Here is a 26,655-nt window from a genome sequence, read left to right as displayed (position 1 = left end):
TGCAAACAAGTCGTCAATTGCTGCTTGAACGCAGCCCACGAGATGGTGATAGTGATTGGTCAGTAGGCAAGCTTATTATCGCTGTTAAATTGCAAAGACATGTTTATGGAACTTTTCATATTTATCTAGCCTACCTTTTCTGTAGTAGTATAACTTTGAATTACAAGAAAATTAAATTACACATGGTGTTCAAGTATGTGAAAACATGAGTATTTACTTTTTCAATGCACCCGTTTTATATGTGCGTTTATAAGAGTGTATTAAGTTTTACTGTTCACTGTATTTTAGTCACAGACCGTTTATTCAGCCACTACTCTGGTTCACGGTACAGAGTTCGTTACATGACTGGAGTTTTCAGCGGTGGATTTCCACTAGGGGCAGTTGGAGCAAGTGCCCAGGGCAGCAAATTTTTTAGGGCGCCAAAATTTTGAAATTTTGATTAAATTTTTTTTAGTCTTATCAAGATTGCTCAATTTTGCTTAGCTTTTCTATGCATCCAATACCACGTACTTCAACGTTTAGATTGCGAAGATTTAATCGACCAATCCGCAATTCAAAAAGTCAGACGATTTGCCTGTGATAAAATTGATGTTATATAATTATGAGTCATACTCAGTGCCAAATTTATAATTGTTAAAAAAAACAAATATTTATTCATGTTTTTAGAATATATAACATATAATAAAGTTTCTGCAATAAATTATTTATTTAGTTTTGAAAAATAAAATACATAAAATAGTAGTTTAAGTAAAATTCCAGTATTGGGGCGGATTTTTTCCCAGTGCCCATGGGCGGCATTAAGTTTAAATCCGGCCCTGGGAGCTATAATATAATTATAATGAAAAGTACAATCGTGTCGAAACATAATGAATAGGTACAGTCGTATCATTTAGTATTAATTATCTCGCTAAATCCACAAAGCTCTCATGTGTACCTAATTCTTATATCATTATATATACTTACAGGTAGCCCGGATGTCTAACAAGTCTTGGGCGCTAGGTGGTCCCCTGGCCGGGGTGTCACCTGAACTAGCAGCCGTCATATTAGGACACAAGTATGTTTGTATTTATCACTGCTTCAAGTCTACGACAATATTGCCACTTATGGTGCTTTGTGAGTTGTATTTATCGTTGGTGAAGGAATGATGCATTGTCTTTATAACCCATTGCCGCATAATAAAAAAGCGAAGTTTTCTGGTATCACATTAGCAACACTTATCTAACATTATGTTACCAGTGGGGCGCATCAATTACCATCAGCTGAACGTCCTGCTCGTCTCGTCCCTTATTATCATAAAAAAAAAATAGTTAATGGGTACTGTACGGTATATGGGGGTAGCTAGTGAAATTACTGGGCAAATGAGACTTAACATCTTATGTCTCCAGGTGACGAGAGTCGTGCCGCTCAGAATTGAGGGTTTTTCAAGAATCCATTGTAATGGGCAATTTCCATTAGCTGAACGTCCTGCTCGTCTCGTCTCTTATTTTCATAAAAAAACTTATCTTAAATAATAGGGTATATATATATATGCATGTAACATATGTTTATTTCAAATATTACTTGTTTAAATTTTTCTTGTTTAATTTTTGGTGAATAATGATTATTAATTAAACAAAAATGCAATAAATACGCGCGAAATTATCAGAGTGAATTATTCGATGCGCACCGTCACGCAAATTCGACACCCAAACGTTAGCTGGTCAATTAGACCATTTGTATTATACTTCAGCTACCAAGCCTCTTGTAACTAAAATGTATACTGAACCACAACCAATGGACGAGAATTAAATAAACTGGAATATATAATTTCAATTTATACGCAAGTTTTAAAATTTTAAAAAATATTCTATTATCTCTAATTGTATAAAAATAATTTAATAATATTTAATTACACGTTGTTTATCTAAACTATCTGGTATAATAATATTCTCATGAGTTGTATTAAATCTTCTTTATTACAATATTGTTTTTTTTACAAACGTAAAATACCACGAGGAATATTTTTTTAAAGATTTTTGTTTTATTACGTCATAGAAGAATAATTTCTTGCGTACGTACATAAGTACACACACTTTCTGTTCCATATTTCTATGTTATATGCTGTTGAACAGGGACAACGACCCAAGCAAGGACATCGCGCGTCCCGACACCAACCAGATGATCCCTTACAAGCCCAAGTGCAACCCCCTGCCCGGAGAACACCCCATACCCGGTAATTATACGCACATTGTATTGAAATAAATTATAATCAGATTTATTAAATCACAATTTCATATTCTGCCCCTAATTATTTATAACTAAACTTTGTTATACGATTGTGTTACCTGTTTGATGGTAACATATATAGAATAGTATACAGGGTGGTTTTTTGAGAATGGCGAACTACGAGACAGAGAAAAGTCACGAAATCATGCCCTAGATTTTTAATAAACCTATTAATATATATCTTTGCAAAGATTGATCCTTATCAGCAACAGAGTTCATTGGTTCAATAGTGAACGAAAATTAAAAAACTGCTCAGCCCAACATAGGCAACCAACAAAAATTGTAATTCTAGTCTGAAAAATAAAATTGTATTAATATTGTGCTGGGAAAAGAAAGTAAGAAATATCTTTGCATATCTTTTTCCTTTTTTTAAGTTTTACTGGGCGAAGGTGTCGAGCGCAATTGTATTGTCGCTCTGAGTTTTTGGGTTTTTCAATAATCCTGAGCGGCACTTCATTGTAATGGACAAGGCGTATCAATTACCACCTGAACGTCCTGCTCGTCTCGTCCCTTAATTTCATAAAAAAATATCTCTAATAATACTCAAAAAAAATTGTCTGTTATCGACATACCCAAGTGGCACTGTGTCCTAGAGGTAAAATAATCTATATTAATCTAATATATCTTTGTATGTGTGTCAGGCGGCACGTTCCCGATGCCCCCCGCGGCGGCGCACGTGTGCACCCTAATGCCACCGCCATCTTGTTTCCGCGGGCCGTTCGTGGCCGTGGACGCGCTGGTCGCCATGTTCAACCGGATCTCGCTGCCCGACAAACGTGAGTATCTTGTGTAAACCGTTTTATATATAAATCTGGAAATCTGCGTGTCACCTTGGTTCATGCACTCATGTAAGTATACAACTTAAGCAGGATTAAAAATATACAAAACATAAACAAATTTAATTATTTCAAGGGATGCGGGTTCGAAACCGCACTTCTAAGGATATGTGCCTTTGTTTGGTCCACCTCATATTCGCTTTTTTCAACTCTCCGATTTACGCGCCATCTACAGGTGTATTTTATTTAACAAATGGTTTAAGGTTTATGTAGATTTTGTAAAAGTAATGGGACAGACATGACTTGACATTACATGTTGGAAGGATGACACTGGCTATCCTATATACGAGTGAAGACGCTTCATCCACGCTTAAATTTTTTTTTTTTTAGCGCCGTAGTGGGATGGGTCATCCCATTGCCTTGCCCGGCGCTGCTTTGGGTGACTGGTTCATCCTCTCGTAGCGAAATAAAATATAAAATGTTATACATTTCATAAAAATTGTATCATATGTATGTTCACAACATTTTTATTTGTTTCGTGAGTGTAGGCTTATGCAATGACTTGTTTTTTAGGACAGTTTTACTCTATAGGGCGTTGCAATGCTTTGTAAAATACTAACCCCCTTACTCATAATGGTCCGCTAACTTTAAACAGCCGCTTAGGAGTGTTTTTTCTCATTTTGACTTAGGTCAATAGAAGAAGACAGAGTGAGAATTAGCAATGCTTTAAGTTAGCAGACTATTATGAATAAGGGGGTAAAGCTGTAAAGATTGATTTACGAGCGGGAATAAGTAATTACGACTTCTCATTAAAATCCAACTTATCAGAAGTGATAGAAAATTACACAAATTTAATTTGAAATCAAAATTTATGAACAATGCGGGACTCGAACTCGCGATCTCTCACGTTCCGTGCGAGCGCCCTTCCACGGAGTCAACCAACCAAAGTTAAGTTGATAAATCTTGTATGTCTTGTTCAAATCTCAGGTTGTGGCTTCATTTACAGGATTTACTTTACAGTCAAAAACCTGCTCAATATTTGCATATTAGGAAATCGACTTGAGATGGCGCTCTATCAAACAATTTGTTATTTTTTTATTTGTGTAAATAATCCTAGAAATTAGGGTTACCAGTTTAAAAAGAACAAATTAATGGCAAATTGTTTTTCTTTAAAATTCAAGTGTGACATTTTAAAAATAAAAAGCGCCACACAACAGAAGTGAAAACCAGCCTAGCGAAACTCTCTAAGAAAAAAACATATCACTACATTGTATGAAACGTGCAGTAATTGACAGTTTGGCAGATGACAGCTATAATCTTGTAAAAAACGGAGATAGCCGAAATCCACTACGGTTTAACTAACTGTTCGTTTTCAAACTTAGCCGGATTATGCTTCAACATCAATCACCATACTGTAATTACTACTATTTCAAACTCATGTCAAATCACTGCACGTTTCATATTAAACTAAACTTCAATTTTTACTTAGGCAATCCCGCCTCTTATTACATAGTATTTACATCCTCTTTGGTGAAAGTTATCGCTCATAATATGAAATACAAATATATTTGTTTAATCTATATTCATAAAGTAACTTATGCATTATATATTTATTGTTGTGTAGATTTCTCCGTTAAATTTTGTTTTGGCTGGACGTGCTCCCTAAGTCATTAGAGCTGAGTTTATTTGAACGATCGTAAAAGTTAAATAGTAATATAACCATAAACTTAGTATACTAGTGTAGTAGACAAACACTCTCCTCATTACGGCGAGACTAAATGTAAAATGTTCATGTGTGATAGTTTTACAGATGTGTTAGTGAGTTAGTGCAGTATGTAGTATTTTGCTTTTGGTCAATCCCTATAACAAATATTGATAAACGGCGTTCATATTCACGTATACAAAATTTTATTTTCTAACACATATTTTTAAATTAATATAAAAGGTTATATCTAAAGATAGAAAATAAGAATAATAATAATATTTTTTAAGCTTGGTTATCAGTATATTGTTATTTATTACTATACTTTACCAAAAATGTAACAACAATAATTATTACTTATAATATATTATACGTAGCGGCCCCCCCGGCCCAGGAGAACGGCTGCGACTCCAAGCTGTTCGACCTGGCACGTTCCGTGCACTGGATCGTGGACGACGACGGACTTACCACCGTCTCCAGCAAGGTAACTCATAGCTTTCTCTCCAAACCGTAAAGAATATTACGTAGGTAGCCTTTTAATAAAAAAAGTGTGGGTGTACTTATGTATGCACGCAAGATACTTCTTTGGCATTACAAAGCAAAAATCCTTAAAATTATTTTTTAATACAGTTGCTCAAAAAGTGGCGTATTGCAGGGACGTATAGCGTTCGGGATGTTGTGCTATTACATACTCGAGCTTTTTCTTTACATTTTCGTGCGTTCTCTTTCCCAACTGTCAAAATATTGTCTATTAAAAAGAAAAAACCAACCACGAAGTGCTTACAAAAAATAATAGAAGTTTTTATGATTCATGCAAATATTTCTAAAAAGAAGTTACTAATTTGTTTCAATATCAGATTTAATGATTTGATTCAATGAGTAAGGTTAGGTTTCATTTCATTTCATCTCATTAAATTTCATTTTATATCAATAAAAAAAATCTACTGAAGACTTGGCTGTATGGGCATCGTTCCCTTTGCCTACCCAGAATGGGTGAAGAAAACAAAAAAAATCTCTGCTTATATTCTTTTATGGTTGGCGCCATTTTAGTAAATTGAGTTTATTGTGTTATTATTATTCTATTAAATTGCTTCATTTTTTCGAAACTGTATTAAAAATAGTTGTTCAGTACACGTGCGGAACCGTCATTGCAACTTGTTCCGACTGTCAACCCTCACCTTCGGCAGGCTCGGGTACACATTTGTCGGAACTCTTTGCAATGATAGGCTTTCCGCACTTGTAAAGAAATGTACTATATTCGTCCTGCTATTTTACGTTTGTAAAGAACCATATTGTAAAAATCTTGCAGAGATGAGTTTGAAAATGAATTATCAAATAACGAATACGGCTGTATGGGCTTGAACCCGTTGCTTGTCTTAATAATGGACGAAGAAACCGAAAAAAAAAAACGAAAGTCAGAAACGTCAGAATATTTAAGGAACCAACTTACCACAGTTACAGTGATGCGCGCGCATCTTAAAATTTCACTCTCATCATTTTTTCATAACGAGCCTAAAGAAGTATAACGTCAAAAACGAGGTTAATTCTATTTGCAGACGAATTTTACAAGATTGTACTCTAAAGTGGATTCGCTTTTACCTTATCTATATTTTTGGGTTGTCTACGGCCCCCGAGCGTTCTAAGTTAGTTAAAGAGTTCCGTTACTTTGTCATGGATCCCATGATTAGAACCTAACCAAACTACTTATGAAGTATATCCTTTACAATTAAAAAATAATCATCGAAATCGGTTGGCGCGATATTAAGTTATGGGTCCATTTGTCGCGCACATACATATAGCAAATTTAGGACTTTTATGGTTTTCTCATGGATGACATTGTCAAATCTGGACTGCGACCACACTTAAAGCACCAATGCAATGGGACCAGACGGGAAGCACAAACAAAAAATAATCGTATAAATAAATCAAAAGTTCTAAGGTAACAAACATAAGAAAATACCGACGAATTGAGAACCTCCTCCTTTTTTGAAGTCGGTTAAAACTTTTAAATACGAGTGCGCGCGCGCATCGATCGCACGGCTTGAGATGTGGGGCGTTCCAAGTTAGCCCTTTCGCAATCAAACTAATTGGCGCAACCATCTTTAAGGCCGTCAACCTCTGGTGTTGCAAGAGATTGTGGGCGGCGGTGATCACTACTATAACACCAGGTGTAACTACCCGTACACTCGTTTGTTCTCCTATTCCATAAAAAAATCTTAATCTTTTATAAAGTTGGTATTATTAATTCGTCAATAATTGATATTGTGCAGGCGCGGCGGCGGAAGGCGGGTGATGACTCTGATGATGATGATCTGGGTGTGGCGCCGCCCGTCAACGACATCTACCGGCAGAGGCAGCAGAAGAGGATCAAGTAGAGAAGAAGTGCAAGAATTTAACACGAATAATGGAACATAATACGAGGATAACAAAGAATTTTATATTTATAAACAAGTTTTGTCCGAGATTGTCTTAATACGTTGTATTATTAGTTTGTAATGTCAAACAACTAAGTATGAAACCCTAATTTTATGAAGATGTGATTTTAGTTTGTGTAAAATATCCATGTTTTTGCTAAGGATAAGGAGTAAATATTTTTGATGACTAGATAATAATTGAAATGAATGTATGAATGAACTCGTGAGATTTTTTATTAAAAAGTAATGAAAAATGGTGTTGTTTTTGTTTTTTATATAAGAGGAGGCAAACGGGCAAGAGGCTCACGGGATGGGAGTGGTGTGGCAAACGCCCATGGACATCCGCAACAACAGTTGTCAAGAGATGCGTTGCCGGTCTTTAAGGTTAAGTCTTAACTTAAAGGTCTCTAAGCCGTATTGGTTCGTGAAAACAGCAGCCGATAATTGGTTCAACAAAGTAGCTGTGCTAGGCAAAAAATTTCTTGCGAAACGCGCGGTTGTGGAATACGAGACATCAGCGTTATGCGGATGGTATTTTGCATTTTGACTTACGTTACTGTGTCCGGTGGTGGAATTCGCCCGCTGGAATCAACCCGAACAGCTCTGAGCACTCCCGTGATAAATGCAGAGAAAACCCACTCTCTACGCAACTCCAGAGAATCAAGCCGAGCGGGGATGACTTAATTGTCGATGATTCGAGCCGCTCTTCGTTGTATGCGGTCAAATGGAACAACAGTACTCCGTGTGAGGCCGAATTTGCACCATACATAGTTGCAGGCGGTGGCTTTTAGTGAAGTACTATCACTTTACTGATTACACCATGCTTTTTAGAGGCCCAAGTGATCATGGAACTGATCGTCGTTCGAGATATCCACGCCAAGTATGCCAATACAGGCTGTGGCTGTTAGATCTCTGCTTCATATTTTGTATATCAAGGGTTGTAACATATTTATCGTTTATATATCATATTTTTATAATGGCTAATAAAATGCTCGTATAATATATTTATTTACGGTATGTGTGGATTGATGCATCTACTGTACTTAATAACTCTTGTTTTTATTCATTAAATTACATGTATTTTTTTGACTTATGCGGGCAGGGATTGAGTATTTTTGCTGCATCACTTTACATACATGTAATTGAAATAATTTGCAAAACGATGAAGCTGTAAACGTTGATTTAAAAGAGTGACAATAAGTTTCTTGTCCCTTCTCATTAAAGCTCAACAAATTCAAAAACACTTTATTCATGTAGGTCACAGAAATTACACTTATGAAAGTCAAAAAAAAATATAAAAATATTGTTTCTGATTGAATTTACCGCTACTTCGTAAAGGGTTGTGCTAATGAGAAGAAGTAGCAAGAAACTCATTGCCACCCTTTTAAGTCAAGATTTACATTTTATTTGATTTACAAATCATTTTAATTATAATATATGCAAAGTGACGCAACAAAAAAACTCAAATGTCAAAATATGAAAGGCTTACATGAGTAAGTCAAAAAAAGAAAAAGTAAATTAATACTTGTAAACACGAGTTGTTGAGTATAGTAGATGCATCAATCCACACATACCGTAAATAAATAGAGGCATTATGTGAGCATTTCATAAAATAAAATATATAATAACTTTAAAGGAAATAATAATAATAAAAAAACACATCAAGCAGACCTCCCGGTAACAAGATCATCCAGCCCCCACGAATAGCACCCGTTCACGAGCATGACGCATGGACCAGCCATCGCCTCCCTTGACCATATTTTAGGGAAGGGAACGACCCGCCCCACGTCGCCGCCACAAGCAGAGGCATTTAAGCGAGCATGACGATACCTGTCACGAGAAATCTACCGAATAACAAAACAATTTAAGTTCATCTACATATTATGCAATACTTACTAAATGCCTCTACTTACAATTTTGTTTCAAATTACATAACTCATGATAATGATTATTAAAATTGATTAAAAAAACAGAAACAATATTAATATTTAAATTATATAACTATAATGACATTTATCAAACTAAGACAGACATGTAACAGCCCAGCAGCTCAGTCCCAAGGGTTCTTAAGATCCAGATATTTTATAGTACCCTTCTGTTTACAACTGTTTCTTTAGCACTGATTTATATTCATTTAAAGGTAAGTTCTGAATGTCAATAGGGACCTTATTATAAAAACGTATACACAGACCTCTGAATGAATTTGTGACTTTTTGGAGTCGACTTACATGAACAGCAAGTCTATCCCTATTTCTAGTATCGACATTATGAGTGTCACTAATTTTTTTAAACAAATTTATATTTTTTTTTACATAAACAAGGTTTTCATATATGTATTGCGATGTCGAAGTCAAAACTTTTATTTCCTTAAATTTTTCCCCTGGTGACACTCTTGGTCCTAATTTATAGATGGCACGAATAGCTCGCTTTTGCAGTGTGAAAATGGTGTTAACATCGGCAGCATGTCCCCAAAGCAAAATACCGTATGTCATCAGACTATGAAAATAGCTGAAGTAGACCAACCTCGCGGTATTTTCATCCGTAAGTTGCCGAATTTTTTTAACTGCCTATGCTGCAGAACTAAGCTTTTTCGCCAAATTCATAATATGAGGACCCCACTGAAGTATGGTATCTAAGGTAATCCCTAAAAATACGGTTGTATCTACAGGTTTCAACTCATCGTCTTTTACTACAATATTTGTGTCAACCTGTCTAACATTAGGCAGGGAAAATTTAATACACTTGTTTTTTTTTTCATTAAGAAGGAGATTATTCGTAGTGAACCATTCCACTACTTTGGAGATAGCATTGTTCACGTCATCAAAAGCAGTATGCTGTCTATGTAGTTTAAACAGTAAAGAAGTATCATCTGCAAACAATACTATCTCATGTTTATTTTGTACAAAGTATGGTAAATCATTTATATATACAAGGAATAGGAATGGCCCAAGAATCGAACCCTGTGGAACGCCCATGGTAATGGGAGATCCAGCCAACCTCTTACTGTTCACTTCAACCATCTGAAACCTGTTGCCCAAATAAGACTTCAGAAGGCCAAGTGCTTCTCCCTTGATACCATAATGATGTAGTTTTCTGATTAAGATTTCATGATGAACACAGTCAAATGCCTTGGATAAATCACAGAAAATACCAACGGCATCCTGACAATTATCCCAGGCTTCAAAAATTTGCTGAATAAGCTTAACACCAGCATCTGTTGTTGAGCGACCCCTTGAAAAACCAAATTGTTTAGTGCTCATTAAATTGTTACCATAAAAATGATTAAGCAATTGTTGTAAAATAAGCTTTTCAAATATTTTACTTAGCGTCGGTAGAATAGATATTGGTCTAAAATTTGTGGGGTCAGAAGAACTACCGGCTTTGAATAATGGAATGACTTTACTCTGTTTCATCAAATCAGGAAACACACCATTGTCAACACATAAGTTAAATATGACAACCAAGTATGGAGCAATACAATCAGCTATGGAATGAATTATTTTAACGGATAAGCCATCAAGATCAGCAACCTTTTTCAATTCTAGTGATTTAAAGGCTTTCATTACATCATTGTAAGTAACATGAGTGAATTTGAACTCTATTTTACATTCATTTACATTAGACATAATTATAGATTCAGCAAGAGTGGCAGATGACTTTAGGGCCTTGGTGGTGGAAGCTGGAATATCAGCAAAAAATCTTTCAAAAGCATCCGCAACATCTTGGTCTGTATCCAAGATTTTATCATTTATTTTTAAACTAAAATTTAAGTTGCGAGGTTTGTTTCTACCACTGTTTATTACTTGCCATGTTGATTTTATTTATTTTGCTAAGGTACATGAGCGTTTAAATATCTTTGAATAATTTTTTACATAGTTAGCAAAGCTTTCTGAGTGATTATACAATTTTTCCTCATAAAGTGAGTATAATTTCCTCCTGCTAATATGAATTCCCACCGTTGCCCAATCATTGAAAGACAATGAATTATTTGGCTTAAATATAACATTATATTCACCTTTGATATCATTAATAACAGAATCATATAGTTCATTTGGGTCCTCATAATAATTTAAATTAGGTAACTTCATTAAAGTATTTGATCTAAAATCATTTAGGCGACTAGTGTTCACAGGTACATATTTAACACTGTACTTAGGTTTACTATAATTAAAATTAAAAGTGGTTAGTAGGCCACAGTGGTCTGATTCTAATTTATTTATAATTGACTTTGACTGTGGAACAATATTGGTAAATATATTATCAAGACAGGTTGATGTAGTCACTGTAATTCTAGTTGGCTCTAAAAATAAATTTAGTGAAAAAAAAAGCTTAGTGCTCAGGCCGGATTCAACTAATAAATTGACATTAAAATCTCCACAAACAAGAATATTTTTATTATTTTTATTACTAATTTTAAATAATACTTCATCCATATTTTTTTCAAAAATATCATATGATGCAGCTGGTGGTCTGTATACACTCATTACAACAAGCTGCTCAAGCTCTATACAGGCTATCTCAATAGTTTGTTCAACTGACAGGCTCACAATATCTGAACGTTCTTTATATTTTAAACTGTTATGAATCAGTAGGTATTAGAGAGCCTCCATGTATTGCATTTTGTCTGTTGAACGAATTATCAACCTGGTGCTTGCCAAAATTAAACATAAGCTGATGACTTTTTAACCAATGTTCTGTTAAACAAAGTATATCAATATCATTATTATTTAAAAACAACTCAATTTCCAAGTGTTTCCCAGACAAGCCCTGAATATTTTGGTGCACCAGGTTAATTAATTATGACAATTAATTAGTTTAATTAGTTATACTGACTAGACTTAATAAGTTTGCCAATTGCCAAAGCATGTTCATATATCTCTTTTTGAGCCATATCATATTTATAAGTTATTTCCTGTAGGGTTTTGTTCATGTTAGAGAGTTCTGAACCAACCTGTTCCGAAGTGGTGGTAACTGGTAAAAATAACTTTTGACATTTATAAGAGTTATATCTCAACATAACCTAAGTGAATAAAGTGATTTTGATTTGATTTGAATAAAAAGGTTATGTTACCACCATATTTATACCACTCCATGCTCTCCTTCCCTTAAATTTAAAATTAGAAATGCTGTAGAGACAATGTAGAGTCACTTTGGATAACGCCGTTTTGAGTACGTCCACCATGTACGGTCGCAGTTGCAAACGCCACTAGGCAGTATGTGTCATAGCCGCCGCTCGCGTCCTAAGCTTTTTTCACTAGTGTGAGGCTCCTATGCACAGGAAGCCGGCTAGATTATGGGCTATTGCGCCTGAAGCAGTTATGTATAAGCATTATTGTGTTTCGGTCTGGAGGGCGCCGTCGCTAGTGAAATTACTGGTAAAATGACTTATGTCTTAAGGATTCACTAGTAGTGCCGCTCAGTTTTTGGGTTTTTCAAGAATTATATCGTATCAATTACCATCAGCTGAACGTCCTGCTCATCTCTTAATGCCATAAAAAAAACTGCCGCCATAGCGACAGACCATAAAAGTGCACATCTCCTGAATCCTCGGGTGTCACATAAGTTCCTCTTAAAGTCGGCAAATAAAACAACTACAGATTAACCAATAATTTATTTACGCTTAACAATATACACTACGAGGATGACGCCACGCGCCTATCGGTCGATTTCTCCGAACACCACGTCGAGGGTGCCGATGATGGCCACGATGTCTGCCAGCATCAGGTTCTTGCCGATCTTCTCCAGCGCCGCCAGATGGGCAAAGCCCGGCGCTTTGATTTTACATCTGGAAATACAAACCTATTGATATCGGGAAGGACAAATGAGGGTTCATTATTTTAGGGCGGATTCGACCAAACTCTATTTTACACGAGAATAATTTTACTCCTTGAATTTATCCCTTGGATATTTCGTTTCTGTTTTTACAACGTACTTGCGGAGTACGCTATCTAGGAATTGTTATGGTGTGGTTTAAAAGTTTAAACCGACAAAAAGCAATGTCCTATTGTTACTTCTTATGTGACATGTGATGCCATAACAATTCAATTTTGTAGGACAATAGAGCGAAATGTCAAATGTTGACAGCTTGTTTATTTTTATTCTTCCTTACGGAACAAGTGACATCAGCTCTGCTCTGACAACTGTTATTCTCAGTTTTGATTTACGTCCTTTCCTTTAGGAAACTTGCCAGAAGAGCTAGTTATTATGAGATAGTAAGCTTTGACATGCAGAATTTGTTTGGAGCCAACATATAAGGACAACTAATAAGGCCTACTAAGTATTTTGCAGCTATTCCTTGGTTGTGACTACATTCCTGCTCTTGCTGAGAAGTTTAAAAATGTCCTTCTTGCAAAAGCTTATCTAAAACTTCTGAACTCTTGGGTTACATTTTTTATGGAATAGGAGGACAAACGAGAGTACGGGTCACCTGGTGTTAAGGGATCACCGCAGCCCACATACTCTTGCAACACCAGAGGAATCATAGGAGCATTGCCGGCTTTTAAGGAAGGTGTACGCGCTTTTTTGAAGGTACCCATGTCGTATCGTCCCGGAAAAACCGCACAAGGAAGCTCATTCCACAGCTTTGTAGTATGTGGAAGAAAGCTCCTTGAAAACCGCACTGTGGAGGACACATCCAGATGGTGGGGATGATATCCTCACTTATGGCGTGTCGTGCGAAGGTGGAATTCAGCGGCAGCAATCAGGTTAAACAACTTTTCGGAACACTCCCCGTGATAAATAGAAGACACACAATGAAGCGACGTCTCAACGCAACGCCAAGTGATCCAGCCGTTCACAGAGTACTGGGTCCCCGACGTAGAGCTGCTCTACGTTGCACGCGGTCAAATGTATCGAGCTGATACTGGGGTGCGCCAGACCAGAGATGACAGCAATACTCCATGTGTGGCCGGACCTGCGCTTTGTAGAGCGCTAGAATATGGGCCAGCTTAAAGTATTGCCGTGCTCTATTTATGACCCCCAGCTTCTTCGAAGCCAATTTGGCTTTGCTCTCGAGATGGCCACGGAATTGGCAATCGCTCGAGATTTCGAGACCCAGTATTCCGATATTATACATCAGATTGATACAGGTCTATATAAGGATTTGCCTTAGCAAATTTGCATATGACTAACCCACTTGTTCCTTTCTGCACATCGAACTTTTTAATTCCATAAAAAATTGAATTAGGCGTTACTTTGCGGAAATACATAATTATCATTATTCACTTCAAATTCTGATCAAATTTAGTGTCGTGCCAGAATTTGGCGAGTCAACATCTCCTGAGGAGGTATCGAGGTATCGTGTACAGGCAAAACAGGTGTCGAATTGATTGAAGACGAATCTGAATGAAGCGGAATTAACAGTAAGTTACTTAGTTCCATAAAGATTAGTTCTGGAGCATATGACCGACCTGTAAGGTTTGGAGCTGCCATCAGACACAAGGTAGACGCCGAACTCTCCCTTGGGCGCCTCCACCGCCGTGTACGTGGACCCGGGCGGCACCTGGTAGCCCTGCGTGAACAGCTTGAAGTGATGGATGAGGGCCTCCATCGATGTCTGACAACAGGGAAACAATCCGGTTACAATAGGTACGTTCATTAATAAAGCATTTTCTATATTCATTGTATAAAACTCTGTTTGCTTCCAAAATGCAAACTGAAGATTTCCTACTGCAAGTATTTAGTATCTAGCATAAGGAAAACCTTAATGAGTGGATGTCCAAGTCAAGTTTGTTTATAGAATAACGGAACCAAATTAACTTTAACACTAGTGGTATATTTATTTACTTTCTTAACGAGGTAGGCAATGCCTAATTGCCTATATGATATCCACGACCATGTGACCACATCCTTGGGACGTTGATTCATCATTAGCCGCAAGACGTCCACTGCTGGACAAAGGCCTTCCCCACAGATATCCACGACAATCGGTCCTGTGCTGCCCTCATCCAACGTATTCCGGCAATCTTGACCAGATTGTCAGTCCATCTTGTGGGAGGTCTACCAACACTGCGTCTTCCGGTACGTGGTCGCCATTCGAGGACTTTACTGCCCCAACGGCCATCTGTCCGTCGAACTATGTGCCCTGCCCACTGCCACTTCTGTTTCGCAATCATTTGGTCTATGTCGGTAACTTTGGTTAATAACAAGTTTTCGAATTGCTGCATCTCCACTACACTAGACCTCACCTTCATCTCCTCGCGGGAGGGCGGTGTGAGCTTCGCGTCGTCAGTTTTGATCTCTCCGGCCGGCATCTGGTTGAGGCACTGGTCTATGATGCGCAGCGACTGTCGCATTTCTTCCACTCGAATGAGGTATCTGTTTTATAAATATAATAAAATACAAAAGTAGATAATTAGAACGACTTTTTTCTTTAAATTTTAAAGGCACCTGAAAAGCATCAAGTCTTATTCATTGTATAGTTGATGTAGCCTTAATTATCCATCTGATCATGGAAAGTATGCTAGCTGTACCTTTCCAGATTAATCAGAGGTGTCAATCCTCTCTACATATCTGTTTAATATTCTAGGACCAAAAAAGAACAACATTTCCTTTTTTATAACAATAAGGGACGAGACCAGCGGGATGTTCAGCTGATGTTAATTCATGCAGTGCCGTTCAGGCTTCTTGAAAAACCCAAAAATTCTGAGCGGCAATACAATTGCGCTTGTCAGCTTTAGACAAAGATGTTAAGCCTCATTTCCCCAGTAATTTCACTAGCTATGGCACCCTTCAGACCGAAACACAATAATACTTACACACTACTGTTGCACCGCAGAAAAAGCCGCCATTGTGGTACCCATAATCTAGCCGGCATCCTGTGCAATGAAATCTCCCACTGATAAATGCCCTTAGTGGAATATTACAACACCCTTGGGCCTAGGACTTCCATATTCTTTTCAAACACAGGACATCTACCAACTAGTCACTACATGTCCTTTATCGCGTAGGAAATCAAATAAAGAACTATCAGCCATAATCGTTGGTACGGCACACTCACCGGTCGTAGCAGTCCCCGTTGGTTCCGATGGGCACGTCAAAGTCCACCAGGTGGTAGGCATCGTAGGGCTGTGTCTTGCGAAGGTCCCACTTGATACCCGACCCGCGCAGCATCACGCCACTGTAACAAAACATCATTTATATTATGACAGCTGCAAAAACGTCGAAAGAAATTGAGTTTAGAACTAGACTCTATTTTGAACAATGCACGCACACTAACACAAAGTTTCATACAAACCGCGAGAGTAAGACGTAGCTTGTCACGCACACTAAACTAATATTCCTGGCCTGTTTTTGTCGGTTGTCTAACAGCAAGAGACTCTATCTTCTATAAGGCGGGAATTGATGTCAATTTTAAATTTTTTAGTACAGTTTTCTATAAAAACCGTGTTTTTTAGTTTTTTTCAATTACTATTTATTAATATGTGGCCGTGCATCTTGTCTTGGAACCACTAACCCTATTCTGTTTAATAAGTTATAAAACAAAGATCTATTGAGTTTCTACGATTACGGACAAGACGAGCGGCACGTTCATCTGATGGTAATTGATACCCCCTGCCCATTACAATGCAGTGCCCCAAAAATTCTGAGTGGCACTACAATTGCGCTCGTCACCTTGAGACGTAAGATTTTAAGTCTCATTTGCCCAGTAATGTCACTTAGCTACGGCGCCTTTCAGTCAGAAACACAGTAATGTTCACACATTACTGCCTCACGGCAGAAATAGGCGCCGTGGTGGTACCCATAATCTAGCCGGCATCCTGTGCAAAGGAGCCTCCCTTGGTTGAATTGATGTAGATTATGAGATAGTGTTTCAAGTGGATCACCTGAAGCCGTAGTTGAGCGCGTCCTGTGCTGTCACGATGCCGATGTCCTTGGTTCTCTGAACCCACAACCGATTGGTGGTAAGTACATCCTCCACCTCATCGAGCCGCTGGGCGAACTTGCTCGAGAACTCGTAGATGTCGTCTAGCAGACCCAGTGGAATATCCTGGACATTATTTTTATTCAAAATAGATGTTACATCACTTATTGAAAGTCAAAAACTACCTCCCATTCCAAAACGAATGCCTCAGACCTGAGAAGAATGGGCGCAAGAAACTCAACAGGCTTTTTTTTTTCGTTCATCAAAAAATATGTTTACAAAATAATATTGTACAATTAAACTTATTATTTAATTGCTTGAGGGTGGTCGCTCCATTCCCAATCTATGGTATCATTAAGAAAGTAATTTATGTTATAGTAATCTTTACCATACAAACGTTTTTTAACAATTCTTTTGAATAACATAATACTTTTGGTTTTGAACATTTTCTGGGATCTTGTTGTAAAAGCATATACATCGCCCCACAAAAGACTTACTAACTCGACTTAGCCGAGTAGTAGGCATTATAAGTTTATGTCTGTTCCTGGTGTAAACATTATGGTTATGACAGTTTCTAGCAAATTCACTTATGTGCCTGTGAACATACATCACATTGTCAACAATATATTGAGAAGCAACAGTCAAGATGTTAATTACTTTGAATTTTGCTCTCAATGATTACTTCAAGTTATTAACTCATTTTTTTTAAAGACTTAAAAAAGTGAAAACAATTCACATCATAATTTATAGACCAAAGCATAAGACTAAAACTTAGGGCTGGTGATTGTAACAGTGGCAGTCCTATTAGACCAAAGCCTGTGCTAGGGCTGCCCAAATATCATCGGCCCAATTGTATTTAAAACTTTTATTAAAGTTTTGATTGAAAATTTTAATTTTATGATTTATGCATAAACCTAACTAAATTTATTTATTTATTAACTTAATTATTATTCGTTTTTCTTGAACTATTTATATATATTTTATTATCTTAATATATATAAATTACGTGACACGTTGTTTGTCCGCGATGGACTCCTAAACTAATGAACGGATTTTAATGGGTATTATTTCAATGAGTGCAGTCCAACTTGAGAGATAGGATAGTTTTTATTTCGATTTAAGACACATACTTATTTTTAACTCCAATATTTGTTTTGTATGGACATATTTTCTATGAGAGAATTTAGTGACGCACGGTTTGACAGTTCCGCAGTGAAAAAATTTCACTATAACAACAGGGAAACTTTTTTACGAATTAATTATTGATGTTTTGAAATATTATTGGCAAATTCCTATAAAAGAGTATTTTTTAATTTTCTACAGAACAACGCCTGTCACGTCAGCTAGTTATTATATATAAACATAAAAATATATGAAAAAAATAAGTAAAGTTAAAAAAAATAAGTAAAGTCAGTGCAACAATGTTACTGTATAAGTTTGAAGTATAGTTACTTTAACATAGTAAATATCATTATTACATTAGAAAATTTCGGAAATGGTTCATACTAAATTTAATTCAACTGCAAGAGGACAGAATTTCTAGCGGTTTTGGGATTCCTTTTAGAAGGGAAGGCTCAGTAGACGTAGACTTAAAATGTATTATAGGACCAATGGACTAGCCATCGCTTCCACACCTTACTTAAACTTTGTGACTTTTGATTTTATTCCAAAGAGTTATAAGTCATATATATTTCCATATGTCCAAGTTCTCCTCTATCATCATCCACCTACCAAGGACACGCCTCCCGGACGAATGTAGGCCGCGTGCATTCTCGCCCCGCTGACTCTCTCGTAGAACTCCATCATCTTCTCTCTCTCCTCGAACAGCCAGAAGAACGGAGTGAGAGCGCCTACGTCGAGAGCATGGGTGCCCACAGCCATTATGTGGTTCAGGATCCGGGTTATTTCAGCGAACAAAGCTGGAAATATTATTTTTTCGTTCGGTGAAAACATTTTTCACGTTTGAGTATACCATTAGCAGACCTGTCTCCTGTCTCACTCCCCGTGAAGGTATCGAAATCGTGAATACGTGCGGCGGCCTCTATACAGCAGGGACCCATGCGCGAGCTGTTGTCACCTACAAGATCACTTCACAGATCCAACCGATATTTTAAAAATGGAGAAACATAAATAAAGCCAAGCATATTAAAGGTCATTGCGATCCAAATTTAAATTTTTTAAGCTTTTTAAAGAAGCTGAAACAATCTAATTTAAAGTAACTATTATTATAATGAAATTACCAATCATTATTTAGTTCCTTTAAACTAAGTAGGTTTGACTATGTCGTGGTCTTCCAACGCATACATTACTATCTGCAACTAATGTAGGTTTGACAACTAAATAATTTTGATCTGAATTACACCTTATTATATGACCGCAACTGTACCTATTTCTTTAATTGATTTTGCAGAGTGAGACTTCCGTACTTTTACTATTATAATATATTCTTTGCAGTGGCGAATTTACCAGCAGGCCGAGTAGGCTGGAGCCTAGGGCGGCAAATTTTAAGGAGCGGCAAATTTAGTTCATAAATTTTTTATTTCGATTTACAAATTGTAAAAAAAAAACGATTTTCGAAAATTGGAGAGAAATTAAAATATTTCACAAAAATCGAAATATAGTCCTATAAACAATGATAAATAATAAATATCTCTACATAAACAATTGCTAAACGCTTTATTAATTAAAATAACGATTTCTCGTTAAAGCCGATATGAGTCTATCTATGACAACGAGAAATGTGTTAACCCTGAAATAATATCGAATCGCTATTGCGTTAATCTAAAAATTAATGATCTAACACGGTACCATAGTTCTCAATGATACTAACCATATACGGGAAAAGTTGATGTAACGAGCATGATGGAGCACAAATCATAAAGTTGGAAATTTATTGATAGAAAATTGATATGATTTTGTGGACTAAGATATCAAAATTTTGAGGCGGCAAAAATTGAATAGCCTGCGGGCGGCAAATCTGTAAATCCGCCACTGATTCTTTGCCATTATATATTAGGTAAATCAGTAATGTATAAGCATTACTATGTTTCGTTCTAAAGGGCGCCGTAGCTAGTGAAATTACTGGGCAAATGAGACTTAACATCTAATGTCTCAAGGTGACGAGTGAAATTGTGGTGGCACTAAGAATTTTTGGGTTTTTCAAGAATTCTGAGCAGCATTGAATTGTAATGGGCTGGGCGTATCAATTACCATCAGCTGAACGTCCTGCTCTAGACCCTTACTGTCATAAAAAAAAACACAACATACTTCTAATATACTTAGCCCGCAGTGGAACATCAATGTTGAGCAACTTCTCAACGGCCAGACTGTAGCATTGCTCGTTGCACATCATGGAGACGTAGTCGAGGCGGTCGAAGTATGGCAGGGCCTGGGTATACGTTTTGTATTCGATCAGCTTCTCTGTGCCCCGGTGGAGGAGTCCGATATGTGGGTCCGCTCCCCGGACTACCTGCAATACCAAATAATCAATCTATTCCCATATGTCACACCATGGTGCGCCTTCAAAGGTTCTGTTCCCAATCCAGTATCATACAATACACCACCAAACTGAATATTATACAGAACGAACGTCAATAAATTTTATGTCACCTTCCGTTATATTACGTAATTTACCAGTGACTCCTTTGCACGGTGCCGGCTAGAATGTGGGTACCACAACGGCACTTATTTCTGCCGTGAAACAGTTTTTTGTAAGAATTATTGTTTTGGTCTGAAGGGCTCTGTAGCTAGTGAAGTTGGTGACGAGGGCAATTTTAGTGCCGCTCACAGTATTTGGGTTTTTCAAGAAATCTGAGCCGCACCGCATTATAATTGTCAGGCGTATCAATTACCATCAGCTGAACACCGTGGCCATCGTCCCTTACTGTCTTTAAAAAAATACTCAATGGGCATTTTGCTTTTCCAAAATAAAACTCGATGTTTCATGTGATTACAAGTTACAAAAAGCACCCTACAAATTTAACTTATAGGTCCCTTCAACAAGCCAACACCAGAAAGCGTTTATGAACATCACTAGCACAAACCTCTCCATCCAGCTCCAACACCAGTCTCAACACACCGTGGGCAGCGGGGTGCTGGGGTCCAAAGTTCAGTATCATATTCTTGACCTGTTTCTCAGTTGGTGACACAACACCTGAAAACATTAAATAAAATAGTAGAAACTCCAAATTAAGAACTTTGCAATGAGACACAATCTTAACCGCTATTTCATTCAACATTTACAACAGCACTTGTCCAGTTTTATTTTTTTATGGAATAGGAGGACAAACGAGCGTATGGGTCACCTGGTGTTAAGTCATCACCGCCGCCCACCTCATCTTGCAACACCAGAGAAATCACAGTAGCGTTGCCGGCATTTTACCCATGTCATATCATCCCGAAACGCCGTACAAGGAAGCTCATTCCACAGCTTTGATGTAACATGGATGAGTTTCTTGAAAACTGCACTGTAGAGATCCGGGTTTTGGATTGATATCCTAATTTATAAGTATTTATTTTTATTTAAATGCTGTTATATGAAGTAAATGACACGCATGTTTCGGATTATAAACCTTAAAGCGATGTAATAAGATGCACACTACAAGCAACCATGTCAAAATAGTAATAAATTTTGTAGTGTAGTGTGTACCTGCACGTTCAGAATGTTCCAACAGGCTACATGAATGCTTTATTCAAATCACAATTAGAGGTGGACTAAACTGTTATAATTTTTCAATGAATTATACTGTTGTGTTATATTTTTTAAACTGTTGGTGTAAACTGTTATAATATATATTAGATGTTATAAATTTTAATTGATAGTTGTTGTTGTGGTTTGAAGTTATTTAGTGTTATAATATAACATATTTGAAGAGGAATAATTACTTTAACACTAAGTACTAGGTAGATGGTATTTTTTTGTTGTGCATTTTAGAAAGCATTTTTTACCTGTGTACCTACACAGAACAATCTTATCCACTATATGAGTTAAAAAAACTATTAACTAGTTTGTTTTGTGAATAGTGTATATTTACACTATTCACAAAACTTTTATTTTTCACTAATACTTGTCTATTTACATAAAAAAATAACTCAAGACATATTATATTTTACACATATCCATTTAATTTACTATTCATACTATAGTTTTTACAAACATTTTACTTGAATTAAATTTTTCATTTTAATTTAATTTACAATTAAGTTCAATACAAAACAACAGTATCTACATCTTATGAGTTTTAGTAGTCACGGTGTTTCTTACCAAACTCCTACAAAACGGCTGACCCAATTTGTATGAAATTTTGTGAGAGAGAATCGACCAACATCTATTTTTACATACCCCAATTTTTTTTTTATTTTATTATGATTCAGCATTGAAAAATACATACAACTTCAAATATTCACCCTTCTACAATCGACAACTATTTTTGTCTCGCGATTTTTATATTATTCTGTTCTATCCACAAATCCGGTTTGTAAGATGGCAATCAAATACAATAATTGTAGTACAATATATTTGGTAGGTCTGAGAATCGGATGTCATCTATTTTTTATAGCCCAAAATTTTAATAATTGAATTTTTTTTTTTACTTTATATCTCAATACAACATTTGATGAGTCAGCTAGTATATTTATAAATGTTTCAAGCCCATCTGCACCAATGTCCAAGTCTGGTATTTTAATTAGGTACTCATTATGATCTCTTGACATTCACTTGATTGGACAATTTTCGCCAAGGTATGTATTAATGAAACATTGTGGTCTGAAAGAAGATGTTGTGACAAAAATTGAGAAAGGCATGCTGAGATGGTTTGGACATGTCGAGACAATGAATGAAGAACAATTGACGTGTGAATGAAAGTGTTAGAAGGGGAAGACTTAGGCTGACGTTTCAAGATCAAATCAGGGATGTCTTGGAAAAAGGCCAGGTCAAGAGTACCCTAAACCGAAGAGTATTTATGAAAGGATTAATGAAAGTGAACGAAGCGAAACAAGTTTGTAAGGATCGTAGCAAGTGGAAAGAAGTGGTCTCTGCCTACGCCTACGGAAAGAGGCGTGATTATATGTATGTATTAACTTTTATTAGTGCAAAAAATGGTAATTGGCTTTGAGGGGCACTTTGAGGTACATACATTTTTGAGTGATGTGCTCCTCCTGCAGTTAAGAGATCTTATATTACATATAATAACCGTCATATCCAAGATGCTTTTGATATCTAAGCATGTCTAATATTTAAAGAAAGAACTTCTTTAATTTATTATTCCAAAATTAGTGACAGAAAGTTGCTTGTTAACTGCACTGTGGAGAACACCCACAGTTTTATGGTGAGGATTATATTGAATATTTTCTATTATTCTATTAAGCCCTTTTTATTCTGAGTACCAGTATGTCTCTTAACTCAGTATGCCGCTTGGCAAAGGCCTCCTCTAGCTCTTTCCATTGGACTCTGTCATGGGTCACTCTTCTGCAGTTCGGGCCAGCTGTGAGTTTGAGTTCATCCTCCCATCTTGTTCAGGGTCTCCTCTGGCTCCGTGTGCAACCTCTTGGATACCAATTTGTGATTGGTTGGTTACTTTAGTTTTTTGTCTCAGGTCTTCATTTCTAATTTTGTCTAGTCTATGTGTTCCCGTCATACTTAGTTCCATAGATCTTTGGCAGTACTTAAGATTGTCTCCGTGCTCATTGTTGAGTGCCCATGTCTCACATCCATATGATATCGAATATACAAAGGTGAAATTTTGGCGACATAAATTAGTAAAACATGTCTTTGGAACAAATCAAACATCAAATCAAATTACCGCCAGACTAGAGACAGGAGTAACATTTAAAAAGTGGCCATATCTGCCCTTTTCAGATCACTAGGAGTATTGCCTCACTCTATATTAGGCCCCCAGTTTTTTTGATAGGAATATGTGTTGAAGTTGTGTTTAAAGTAAATATTGTTGCCATTGATGAGAAATGATCAAAATATAAATAAACTCACCATGGTAGGGTGGATGTGGTATAGTAACGCCAAGCTCATCATAAAATAGCACAGGACCTTCAAATTGCTTATAGAATGAAGCATCAGGGTACCATCTATGTGCCTTACGATCCTGACTGAAATAGAAAGTGAAAGTTAACTATTATTATTTTTTTTTTAAATCTACCTATAATAAATATCCTGTAAATACTTAAGTATATAATAAACAGACTAATGTTATCAACTTGTTTTGTGGAGAAACATAGTGAACAAAAAAAAAAAATATAATTGTATGACATACACATTTTGTTAATTTCTATTAAAATAAATGTTAATAAATGTGTTGTCAATTATTATAATAAAAGTTCAATAATATGTTTAAAAAAAATTGAAACGTAAGTTTTGATTCTTGGTATAAAATTCTATCCAAATATTATATTAATTGCCTAACTAGGTATAATAAAAATCAATCCAAGTGAGACTGAAGAAAAGGCATAAGATGACATTTATTTCTTCAAAATTGATTGATGTCATTTCTAACACTACCGCCTCTTCAGAAACAAATAGCGCTCTGAGAGAGAAGAAGTGGCAACTCTCCCAGCATTCTTTTTATGCACTCTATTTAATAAAATATACAATATTGTAATGTGATTGTTATTGCTATAAAATAATTAAATCTAGTCCCAGGCTGTCTGATCGCTTAGATAGTAGCTGTGGACTAGTAGGATTTATGACTTAGCCATTTTTTAGTAAAACATTTAAATTTATTTATAGATGTCTGTACAGTGGCTGGGACTTTATTTGTTGTTTACTGTAACCATTATAGGTGTAAAAATCTAGTCAAATTCCTTACAGAAGGATTTGAATAATATTCTACGTTCCCTGGCTAGTTATAGATTCGTTTCTACATTTCAAAACAAAATTACAACATAATATTTTTATCCATATTCACTTTACACAGTGAATAACGATAAGTACTATCAATTACATGCTGTTATTGATATTTAAAATGCAATAAACAACTAAATGCGTTGACGGCTCGCGCAATTACGTTGGTTATTAAAGAATAAAATATTTAAATATGTTTTTAAAAACTACGCCACTTAACCTCTCCCATTACATAATTTGAAAATTAAAATTTACGTGTTTACTATAAGAAATCAATGTTGACACAATAAATCACTTACGTCACATTAAATATACATGGTAAATTCCGTAAAATTCCTTTTCCTGGACATAAATTTGCAGATTTTCGTAACAAAACATTTACCATCGAAGCCATTTTCGAAAGACCTGCGTTCTGTTACACGCTACAAGGATGATTCACAGCTGTTTAAACTGTCAAAAATAAATTATGTTGTATGCGACACTTCACCTATTTTTACCGCTAATACATTCTCACTGATTTATATATATATAATAAGAGAACCTCCGAAATTTGAAATGACAATTTACTGCACTATATTAGATTAAATTCGGTTACTTTATTTAAAAAATATGATTATTTATGAGTATAAAGAAACGTAATTGATAAGTATCTCCAATGTAGCCTTGTTCGCACATTAAAAGAAAGAATCATAATGACAGGTTGATTTTTTTTCATTGACACTGCACAGTATGCGAATTCAGCCAATGATGTTGTTGTTGACAAAAGTCATCCACAGTTGAGTCAAAATAAGATCAAAACAAACAGTATAATAATATATAGGATCAAAAAGATTTTTCTTGATATTGAAATATGATATTATAAATATTCTTCTTTTTTAGTATTTTGGTTTGACCTTGTTACCAATTCTCTATATAAATATTAAAATGTAAACGACAATATTCTTAACGTGTTGTTCCTAATATTTTAAAGTATTCGTCAGAGCAAAATATTCCAGAGTAAATACCTGGGGTAACTTAATGATATTATAGTATTAAAAAAGGCAGATATGTCACTAGCGCGCCGAAAATCAATCGCCTAAATTGAGTCAATTGGTTCCTTTGGTCGTAGTCGCTCCCTCGATACGAAAACGGTACACACGCGTTTGTTGTTGACAGAATTGCTTACAATTTGATATAGGTACAACATAAAAATGCCGTCTTGTGTTATGGGAAGATGCACTAATTACGAAAGTAAAAAAAAAAATCATAGAATTACATACCACAGTTAAGAAAACATGAATAAAAAAACATGAATAACATTTTATTTGATTTTATTATTTATCTAACAAAATATATATGTCGCCATGACAACGCCGATCGCCGCAAAGCCGATCATAGATTAACGTACAGAAATGACAAAATATTGATGCTGTCTGTTGCGGGATGATCGAGGTAGAATATTTTAGGAAATGATGTAAAAAAGTCGTTGTTGCAGTGATGTAATACGAAATGTAATAATTTTTAATAAACAAGTGCGTATATAGGTAGCTGAACTATCAAACTACTAAAACAAGTTTTAGGGTAGTTAGCGGATGTAGACAGTGAGTGCTATTTGTTTACGTAAGAGTTTTTTCAGTAACACTGTCCCTTTCAGTATATCCCTTGCTAACTGCAGAAGAATCAATGGATCATTTTCTTCTTCTCCCATTACCTTATTGTAATAAAGACTGGGCGTTTGGAGATTAAATAAAACAACTGCTGTTTGTGAGGAATATGTGGAAGATGATATTTATTTCAGTTACATG

The 26,655-nt window shown here is 36.0% G+C and overlaps 2 protein-coding genes across 2 annotated transcripts in view; one reads left to right on the top strand and one right to left on the bottom strand.

The window, feature by feature from the left end:
• Positions 1–7,411, top strand: part of LOC126974807 (protein suppressor of forked) — a 30,650-nt gene extending 23,239 nt beyond the window's left edge. Inside the window, exons 14-18 of the mRNA XM_050822490.1 lie at positions 966–1,054; positions 2,112–2,212; positions 2,907–3,041; positions 5,121–5,227; positions 7,014–7,411. Coding sequence (XP_050678447.1) covers positions 966–1,054; positions 2,112–2,212; positions 2,907–3,041; positions 5,121–5,227; positions 7,014–7,118 — 537 coding nt within the window. The 3' untranslated portion in view covers positions 7,119–7,411. The remainder of the gene's footprint in view (positions 1–965; positions 1,055–2,111; positions 2,213–2,906; positions 3,042–5,120; positions 5,228–7,013) is intronic.
• Positions 7,412–12,753: 5,342 nt separating this feature from the next.
• LOC126974799 (NADH-ubiquinone oxidoreductase 49 kDa subunit) lies at positions 12,754–25,333 on the bottom strand. Its single transcript, XM_050822478.1, has 10 exons — positions 25,171–25,333; positions 24,005–24,120; positions 21,063–21,172; positions 20,287–20,488; positions 18,751–18,938; positions 16,982–17,145; positions 16,156–16,275; positions 15,344–15,473; positions 14,567–14,712; positions 12,754–12,942 (listed from the first exon to the last, which is right to left on the bottom strand). Exons 1-10 carry the CDS (start codon positions 25,263–25,265, stop codon positions 12,813–12,815), a joined length of 1,401 nt encoding a protein of 466 aa, XP_050678435.1. The 5' UTR covers positions 25,266–25,333; the 3' UTR covers positions 12,754–12,812.
• Between the last annotated feature and the right edge of the window lie 1,322 nt (positions 25,334–26,655).

This window comes from Leptidea sinapis, chromosome 33 (genome assembly GCF_905404315.1).
Source record: "Leptidea sinapis chromosome 33, ilLepSina1.1, whole genome shotgun sequence".
Classification (NCBI taxonomy): Eukaryota; Metazoa; Arthropoda; class Insecta; order Lepidoptera; family Pieridae; genus Leptidea; species Leptidea sinapis.
The sequence above is the reverse complement of the archived record's forward strand: the minus strand, read 5'-3'. Positions and strand labels throughout refer to the sequence as shown.

Coding starts and splice junctions, on each gene's coding strand:
- LOC126974799 (XM_050822478.1), bottom strand. CDS start 25,265: ATGGCTTCGATGGTAAATGTTTTGTTACGAAAATCTGCAAATTTATGT. Junction 21,173..24,004: donor ACCACATCCACCCTACCATG/GTGAGTTTATTT, acceptor TAATGTTTTCAG/GTGTTGTGTCACCAACTGAG. Junction 15,474..16,155: donor AACGGGGACTGCTACGACCG/GTGAGTGTGCCG, acceptor TTTATAAAACAG/ATACCTCATTCGAGTGGAAG.